The sequence below is a fragment of the Euphorbia lathyris genome, chromosome 4 (assembly GCF_963576675.1).
Source record: "Euphorbia lathyris chromosome 4, ddEupLath1.1, whole genome shotgun sequence".
Taxonomy (NCBI): Eukaryota; Viridiplantae; Streptophyta; class Magnoliopsida; order Malpighiales; family Euphorbiaceae; genus Euphorbia; species Euphorbia lathyris.
In genome coordinates, this window is record NC_088913.1 from 38,589,672 (window position 1) to 38,599,502 (window position 9,831).

Sequence of the window (9,831 nt, forward strand, 5' to 3'; positions counted from 1 at the left end):
TATATAGTTGAAGAAGAAGTAAAAAGATAGCCACTATCATTACTAAACAGTAATGATCAAAGAGCATTAACTGCTTTTGACATGTTATCTTAAAAAACAATGCAAAATACAACACGTGGCAAGCATGGATAAACCGCCATTGGCTCGAACGATGTTCATGATAGATAAACGTTCACATCCACACTTAAAAGCATATAAAAAGAGGGGAAAATCAATCCTTAGAAACCCGCACAATCTCCTTATCAACCCTCTTTTCTTAAAACCCCAAAATATCAAGCCAGACCCCCCTCAAATAAGGTCCTAAGCCTTTTTTAACTCGATAAGGAAAATAAAGAGTAAGGCTCCTTGTGACATCATCAACAAAAGCCTTCGCATGCTAAAGAATGCAAAACTCGACTCGAAGGGGACATTTGATATTATACGGATGTAACTAGATCCATATGACATTATTAGGGAAGCCCGAGCCATCACCTGAGAACCAGAATACATGTGGCATCATTGAAAAAGGTCAGTTATCTTCAAATGACTTAGTCACGCGATCTTGATCCGAGAGATCAATATCGACTCAGTCAAAGATCAACTTGTTACAGAATAATCACGCCCAATCCCATCAATCACGAACCTAGTAGGCTTGAGAAATATTGAATCCAACTTAATGGGTACACGTCTGCCTATCAACAGGCGACACATATCACAACACACTCTAAGGTCTATAATCACTGCCCTTTGTTTGAATCACACTATAATATAGTAAGACGCCCTCCAATGTACACATTCGTTCATTCATTAAGCGTATCTCTAACTTTGATTTACTAGTGTGTTCATCTTTATATCATCCCTGAAAGCTCACTTAGGCATAAGAGCATGTTAGCCGAGCTCCAACCGCCCATTTGATCTAGCTTCTGTCTTATTGTAAGTCTACTCAATGACCTACAAGATTCTTTTGTTTGTTTTTTCTATGACGCAATTCCACTTTTTTTTTTAATTAGCGCAAAAGTAATGGGGAAAACAAAATAAAGACGAAACAAATTGTATTACATAGAAAACAAACTTGGTCTGTTTTTTTAGAGGAAATTACATATAAAATCAAATTTTTATTTTTATTTACAATTATAAAAATCGTTTTTTATGTGATTTATCATTATATGCTTTTAAATCTTAAAATATCAGAATATCATAACTTTATTTTCGTTTTTGTCAAATTTTCAGTTAATCAGTTGTAGAAAAAAATACAGATTTAAAAATAACCACCAAATTTGACATTTAAATAAATTTGTTTAATAGTTTGAGACACTTATAAATAATTGGTTAATCTTGACTATTATGTAATTTACCCTTTTTTTTAATTAGAATGATGAAAGTTAATTCAATTTTGATAGAAACAAGAAATTAAAAAAAAATCAAAGAAATAAATACAGATATAAATCAATAAGACAGAAGCTAAATCAAATAGTGGTGGGGCCAGGACTCGAAGTTCCGGAATAAGAAACAAAGTTAATTCTAAAATTAAACTGATGCAAATCAATAAGAAACAATGTTCCGGAAGCCCGACAGTTATATTTGAACCCAAAAACAGTGGTGGGTCCAGGACTCGAAGTTCAGAGTGGCTCCAATGTCTGCAGAATTTTTTTAATAACGACTCAATATTTGATTCCTACTTAAAATGTGTTTATAAATTTTGTTTTCCGATATATTCATTATTCACTGGTAATTGATTGAGCTAAAATATAGAAATATGCAGTCTAATTAAACTAATTTAATATCTAAACTAATCTTTGTAATAAAAAATCAAAATTAAAGGATTCAAAATTCGAGAGACTCTAATGTTTGTAGATTTTTTTTTTTTTAATAATGACTCATGACTTTGAATCCTACTTAAAATGTGTCTATTATTCACTAGTGATTGATTGAGTTAACCTAAAGAAAAATCCAGTCCAATTTAAAGAACTAATTTAATATCTAAATTGTCTAAAAAAACTTAATATCTAAATTAATCTTCAATAATTAAAAAGTAAATTTAAATAGCCAAAATAAAAAAATACCCAATAAAATTGAATAATCCACCTAGCACTCAAAATGATATAATCAACAGAATTAAACACAAGAACCCTCAATTTATCAAAGGAATTAAAGGCTAAAATAAAATTGAAAGAATTTGAAATTTGTTGGAAATTGTATTCTTAATTTGAAGAATGAGAAAGAGGAGAAGGGCAGACCGTTATTAAATTGAAAATATGAAAGACAAAAGTCTTGCATTCACGATCGTTTTGGATCTATAAATTAAAAAACTATAGGTTAAAGAAAATTAGAGGTTACCCCTATCTTTTTCAATCTCTACCATCCAACCATGCCAGAATCATGATGGTATCGGGATGGAGAATCCCCTAGGGTTCCAACAAGACCGGAGGGTCGACAGACCCCATGGCTCCACCACTGCTCACAAACGTTAACGAATTAAAGTCGAACATAAAAGAATCCTAACAAAATAAAGGTCCTGTTTGGTAAAGAGCGTTTTGGGATAAAAAGAGCGGTTTTGACCAACTTTAGAGGTTTGACCACTGAAACCGCTGATTGGAGTGTTTGGTGGAGAGAAGTTTGGGAAAGAGTTTTGAGATGAAAACGCTAATTTAGAAAAAGCTCTTAAAATGAGCTTTTTCAATTAGCATTTTACAATATTAAAATTAATGGGCTTCTTTAACCCTAATAGATAGACTTCTTCTTCTCCTACGCTAAAATTAATGCCCTTATTCGTCTTTTTGTACAAACCGCTATTATCAATCAGTTAATTTTTACCAAACAGGTCTACACAAACAGCTAGTCAAATCAACTAATGTAATCAGCTAACAGCTAATTCCCAAACAGGGCCAAAGTTGGAAAGACCGGATCCTGATCTCCAACAATTAAGAATTATATCCGATTGTTCAATTGTGATAAAAAAGAACCCTAGCAAATTAAAGTTGCAAATACCCAAATTCAATCTTCAAGCGAATTGTTAAGTTGTATTGTCTCAAACACTGAAATCTCTAAATTGAACTCTCAAGAAATAAATAAAAATTCAATTTTTTTTAACCAATGATATTGGTTCTTTTCACAGCAAACAGATATATATTTAAACAACCTGAACTATTCTAAGAAATACTAAAAGATATAACTTGGCCTCATAATAGAAATAATTCGACCAATTAAAAAAGGACAAATAAGTAAATTTACACCAAGAAGAATTCAAAGAGCATACCTTAAAAAGTTCAATTTCTTAAAGTACAGCAATAGAACACTAATGTCAAATTTGATTTCTTAAAGTTTAATTTCTTTTGTGGTCCTTGGTCCTTTTATCAAAGAGCATACCTTTTTTTTTTTACATTTACATGAAGCTCCAACAAGGTCTATAGATAAATATCAAAAGTAGTCCTATACCTTGCTCATTTAACACTACCTTCGAGCTCGCAAGAAGGAAATGCCCCAACTGATTTAAATGTGGCTCAAATAAGAGCAATATGATGTAAAGCTCAAATAAGAGCAATATGATGCCAAAAAAAAGTTTAAAACAATAAGAAACTCTTGAGAGATGGCACTGATCTATTCCAACAAGTGGTCTGGTCTCCTAAAAAAATTGTCATACCAAAATCAATGATAGGAATCGTTGTCTTGTCTATGAGCCGTGCTGAGGTACACAGTGAACACAAGGAATCAAGATAACCTGATAAATACAGTTTTAATGGGATTAGGCTCTGAATGTTCTAACAACTAATTTCTAGAATGCCCAATAAGGGAATTTTGAAATCTAGTGAGCACGGGTCATCTTTATTTTTGGCATTCCCTTCTTCATCTGTCGAGCACGCTCTTTTGCTTCTTTCTTGCGAATAGCCTCTGCACCGAGCTTTGCTTCAGCCTCCTCAAGCATCTTTTTCCTATCTGCCTTCTTTTTCTGCAATGCTTCTTGCCTTGCACTCTGAAGTTCTTTGTACGCCTCATGGGCAGCTTTTGATCTGGCTGCCTCTGTTTTAGATTTAGCCTGCAGCAGGCAAAGCATAACTATTAATTCTCAAGACCATGAAAAATAATTAACCGTTAAAAGCAGATTCCAAAAGATAAATATTTACCTGGGAACTCAACTTGTAGCGCCCGATAAGATCGATGTAATAAGGGACCAGTGCCACCAATCGAGTCATATCAGCCATATTGTTTGCATCAGGAAGTGCAAACTTGAACAACAGCATCTTCTTGTGGGTTCCAGGTTGTTGATCAGAAAAATGCATGGAGATGAAAAACTTGCCATATTTCTCGTAAGCTTTCTCACCAAAAACCTGAAGCATAATTGAAATAACTTAATGATTATCATAATCATACAGCTGATAAGACAAGTTACGACACGAAGTGAACAACTGATGGATGAAGATTAAGTAAAAGGATTAATAGTTACATGGCAAGTCCAATGACAAGCACAGGTTCACTACACTAAGTCAGTGTTAAACTTGAAGACAAAGGTACTAACTGAAAACTATTCATTCACAATAGTAGCACAGAAGCTGGGAATACAAGCAGCCTCTACATCTACAACATCGAGCAGAACAACACAAGCAGTCTAAATATATGGTCAGACGACCGACTTTCCCCATTATCAATCACGAAATACTGTGGTTCAACTGGGCAAAACTTTCAGCAAAATGTCAACAAAAGGAACCCATATACATAAATACGCTTAAATGCTTATTTGAAAGAGAAAAAAGTGGAAGAAAAGTACACATGCCTAAAATGGTTCCTATGCTTTCCAAGTTAGAAATGTGTAATTACAACTTCTGTCACAAAAAAATGGTTGACTTTCTTCTTACCTTCGTTCATCATATTAGATCATGTACAGCTAGGTTAATTGATAACAAAAATTGCAAGCCCAGGGACCCAATGGATTGTTTACATAGTAGTAGTACCAAAGGATCAATTGATACATAGAACAGCCTAGTAATGATAGTGACTCATTCAAGCTCATATGCTAATCACCATTTCACCCTTCAAAACTCAAGGAAGGAACACATCTGCATTCATCTTCAGCAACAAAGAAAATAGAAACCACCTCTAAAGCTTTTATTGTGGACAAATCCTCAAACTACAAATAACCAACCAAAGCCCTATAACACCTAAAAGGTCAAATAATAGAACCACATTACATAACCCACGCATTAAATAAATTACACCCTAAGGTTTCCATGTCAACTACATAGATTAATATTTGTTAGAAGCAATCACTTCTTGATATAATAAATTACTAATTGGTTTAAGGTTTCTAGAATCCAAATCATTTCCAGAGCAATATCTACAGCACCTGGATTATATTTGTTTTGTTGCACAAACTTCACAAAAGTACAGATTCAATGGAATAGAGTAAGATGACATTCAGCTTGGTCCTTGCGACATACACAACGTTGTTAGAACCACTACGAGGAACAAGAAGGTCATTATTAGCATTCCATACCAATTCCCATCTCAAATCCCCTGGATTCCTATTACCCAAGAAACATAAGGCACCTTGCTTGTAAATCAATTTTGCATGTGAACGCAATATAACTATGAAGGTAGCCAAATCAATCCCTTCTTACATAAGTAAGACATTTTCATTGAACCTCAAATACCCATCTACTTTAACCTCTCACAAATGACCAAAAAGTATCACTTGAAATCTCTCTCTATGGACACAAATCATTAAAAATATGCCCAGGTAAGTAAAAATCAAATACTAAATATCATAGCCTCAAAACCTATATTGCACGGAAACTTTGATTTTATAGCATTTCATGTTTAGGAATTGTTTCATATACCGAAACTCTCGGAAACTTGTACACAACATTTCAAATCCCATCTCCATAAAAAAAAGGGCGGCCCGGTCGCATTACGCGTCCCCGCTGAGCGAGGGTCCGGGGAGGGGTCCCACCACAAGGGTGTATTGGGGGCAAGCCTTCCCTTGTCAATTTAATTGGCAAGAGGCCGCTCCTAAGACTCGAACCCGTGACCTCTTGTCACACGACAACAACGTTTTACCGTTGCGCCAAGGCTCGCCCTCAAATCCCATCTCCATAATTTTAAAAAAATAAAGGAAACTCGTTTTTGTTTATTAGATTTTTTACAAATATTGTTTACCGGTTTCGGTTCCCCTATCCATTTGCATGTAACGTAGCTCAAAAGTATAGTATTAGACAACTCTTAAACAAAATTCACACATTGGAAAACAGAGCTTGAACTGTGTAAACACAAGATGCTACTCTATAGAACAGAACATCAAATCAGAAGTAAGACAGCAGAACAATAAAAACATCACAATGGTACTATCAATAAGAGATTCCAAAAATGCAAGACCTCGACCCAATAAACAGCATTAATCAACTAAAGATCAAAAGTCTGCAAGAACTAATTTAATAATCTAACCTGCTCAAGCACAGTTTCAGTGATCAAATCTCCTGCAACCTCCTTGGACTCTGAAATAACTCCCAACTCCTCAGGTACCCATTTCCTCCCACTAGGTGGTTGAGCCATTATACTGGCGAACCTCTGCAAATCCCTAATCTCTTTATGCATCCCTTTGGCAGCCTTCTTCTTTGCCAGCGCAAAAATCACATGATCCATTGCATCATCATTCATATACACTTCAAATGAAATCTCATCCTTGCAAGGAACAATCATATTGTAAATCTTTGAAATCAAATCGTGTCTACTCTTCAACTCCATCGTAGCCAATAACCCTTGACAGTACCTACGACCACTGGCATAGAATTTGAATATATTCTGCCCTTCTTTCAGTAACAGGGGAGAATCATCGCCTTCCCCTACTCCCAGAAGACTAAAATTCTTCTCAAAAATAGAATCCTTAACAGCAAATTTCGCTGCCCAAGCAAGTGCCAAATTCTCATTCTCACGTTTCCCGGTGAAATAATTGATAATGAAAATTATCAGGAAAGAAACACACACAATCTCTATAGTAAAGGACTGCTTCTTCACTGGAACGACAACTGTATTCTGATCCGGGATTTGATTATCGCTCGGATTGGTAGATTCGGGAGTTTTGGGGATCTCCGGGGGCGGTTGATTAACAGGGAGGCCTTCAAATTCATCTTCATCCCAGTATTCAAAGGTGGTTGTTGATGGTGGAGACGAGGGTTTCGAGAGATCCGATTCGACTTTGGAGGATTGAGAATCTGGATTTGATTTAGTACTGAATTCTGCGTCTTCTAAAATGGGATCTGGTATAGGAGTAGAAGGTGCATCAGAACGAGTCAAAGGAAGATCGGTGAGTTTAAACGATTGGGGGTCTACGGCTTCGTCGACGAAATCATCTTCTTCCGCTTCAAAACCTTCGAAGTGTGAATCGGCGGCGACATAAGAATGGGAGTAAATAGAGAGTAAGAAAGAGAAGAGATAGATAAAGAGGATAACGGTGGTGAGTCGGGTCATTGCCGCTGGCATGGAAGTTATCGAAGAGAGGAAGTAGATATATTTATATAGTTTTTAGAGAGAGAAGGAAGCGAACAGAGACGGTGGGGCATATGGTGGAGATAGAGTCATAGCTGCGGAAGAGAGAAGAGAACCACAACCACCGTGGTATATGGTACATCAACAGCAGCTTCATGTACTTGCCTACTAGTGTGTATGACTTGATGGGGGGCTTTTTTGGAAAAATGGAATTGTAGGACTTTTTTTTTTTTTTTTTTTTTAGATTACATGATTACATCCAAGTTGTGTGAGAGAGAGATTACAAAATGGGACGTGAAAAGTGTAAGATCTAAATGTGTCATTATGTTTTTTTTTAGGGTAAATTACAGCTACTTAAATTTGGCTATAGACATTAAACTTCAAAAGGTAACTGTGCTGTAATCTTGAAAATTCTAGGTCAAATTCGGTTGTATGGCGAATCCACTATCATGTCTAAGCTAGTTTATAAAAAGACTCGAAGACAATCACAATCACTAAACTAATCCTGTAGTGCAAGTTTAATAGAATAAATAAACATGTTTACCTTAAGCTGAACTTGCTCTATTTATATTGATGTCGAATTATAAAAGACAGTTATGGATTGCGGAACAAGGCGAGCCACGTGTCTCATGTTGATAGGAGGAAGTGTACCCAAATATCGGTCTAATATCCCTCAAAGCCACTTGGCCCATGATTCTCGGGATCAGACGGGATTATGGTAACGGCTAGATCCTTGACTGGGTTTAGTAAGATTTCCCGAATCAAGCTCATTGATATGCAATCATATTACCTTATTTTGTTGAGGAGATGACGCGTACTCTCCCTCCCGGATCTAATTTATCGTTCTTTATGATGAGAAAGTCTTGGCTTTAGGAAGCGTTGTACTTGTTGTTTCCTGATAAGTTGAAGGAGGGAGATTTGATCTTGATGCCTTTTTTGAATTTTTTGAAAAATGCGGGATTGATAAGAAGGTTATGTAGGCTCCTAACAGTTGATTTTCCCCTCTTCCAACGCTCATAAATGCAACTGTTAAGACACATTTTCTTGTGCTTTTGGACGTCTTTCGAATTAACGACAATTTCTCCTTGTGCGCCATGTGGCATGGTATCATGATTTTTTAAGGTGCATAGTAGGATCATTTAATGCTTCTTTAATCATTATTAATAAGTAATGATAATATACGTCGTTTCGATTTCCTTCCCAATAGTATAAAAGGAGAGAGTTTCATTATGAGTTTCTTTTTGACCTCTTGCTTTTTTCTTGTCTCGCATTCTTACCGGAACTCTTCCTCGTTATTCCCATTTTTAAGTGTATGTGTTTCTTTTTACTTTTTTCTCTTTTTTCTATTTATTTTTTCTGGCTATGGCTCTAAAAGACCAAACCCTAAGAAAATTCTTGAAGCCGATAAGTCTGCTGAGAATAAAATGACAGAGAAAATTTATATGTGCACTGAAGAACAGCCGTCTATGATGATTGTGGTGAAGATTAAGTCAGTGTGGGATCTGATGTGGTAAGTACGTGTTTGACAATTTACCATCAAAGGAGCGGTCATATTACCATATAGTGGGATCTGATGTGGTAAGTACGTGTCTGTCAGTTTTAAATACTTCTCAAATTCCTTCGGGACTTAACGATACTCTTATTGTATTGATCCCAAAAAAATCTAACATAAAGTATGCTTTTGATCTCAGGTCGATCGCACTCTGTAATGTATTATTTAAAATCATATCCGAAATGTTAGCTAAAAGGTTCAAGCAAGTTCTTCCATCCATTATTTCAAAATGTCGGAGTGTGTTTCTCGCTTGTATTAATATTATAGTGGTGTATGAAGTGGTCCATAAGTTAAAATTTGAGGCAATATAAGAAAGGTTTGGCAGCGCTGAAACTAGATATGAGTAAGGCATATGACCGATTCTAGTGGGACTTTCTTGGTGGGATGTTTTTTTTGTTGGGGATTAATCAGTAATGGATTTTGTGGATGATGCTTTACATTTCTACGATTTGATATACTATTCTGCAAGGGGGAGGGGGTAGGCTCGATCACTCAATCAAGAGGACTTCGACAAGAGGATCCTCTTTCTCCATTCCTATTTTTTGTATGTGCGGAGGGACTTTCTTTATTATGTTGGTTGGTCTAATACATGGTTGTAAGGTGGCATGTTCAACCCCAATTATTTCACACCTATTTTTTTTTATCGATGATAGCTATTTATTTTTTCGTGCTTCTAGCGATGAAGCTGAGACTATTCAGCAATGCTTGCAAATCTAAGAAAGGGCATGAGGGCAAAGTATCAATAAATCTTCACTTCTATTTAGTAAGAATACATAAGATAGGGATAATGTGGGTGTTAGATCAACATTGGGAGTAAGGGAAGT

At 35.8% G+C, this 9,831-nt stretch overlaps 1 protein-coding gene across 1 annotated transcript; it reads right to left on the reverse strand.

The window, feature by feature from the left end:
- Positions 1-3,594: 3,594 nt before the first annotated feature.
- Positions 3,595-7,610, reverse strand: LOC136226182 (uncharacterized protein At5g49945-like). Its single transcript, XM_066014531.1, has 3 exons — positions 6,415-7,610; positions 4,101-4,304; positions 3,595-4,012 (listed from the first exon to the last, which is right to left on the reverse strand). The coding sequence occupies exons 1-3, from the start codon at positions 7,447-7,449 to the stop codon at positions 3,782-3,784; spliced, it is 1,470 nt and encodes a 489-aa protein (XP_065870603.1). The 5' UTR covers positions 7,450-7,610; the 3' UTR covers positions 3,595-3,781.
- Positions 7,611-9,831: the final 2,221 nt, after the last annotated feature.

Excerpts from the sequence above, each read along its gene's own strand:
- LOC136226182 (XM_066014531.1), bottom strand. The coding sequence starts at position 7,449 with ATGCCAGCGGCAATGACCCGACTCACCACCGTTATCCTCTTTATCTAT. Across the intron at positions 4,305-6,414 it reads CTGAAACTGTGCTTGAGCAG|GTTTTTGGTGAGAAAGCTTA; the intron begins GTTAGATTATTA and ends ATTATGCTTCAG. Across the intron at positions 4,013-4,100 it reads GCTACAAGTTGAGTTCCCAG|GCTAAATCTAAAACAGAGGC; the intron begins GTAAATATTTAT and ends TGCCTGCTGCAG.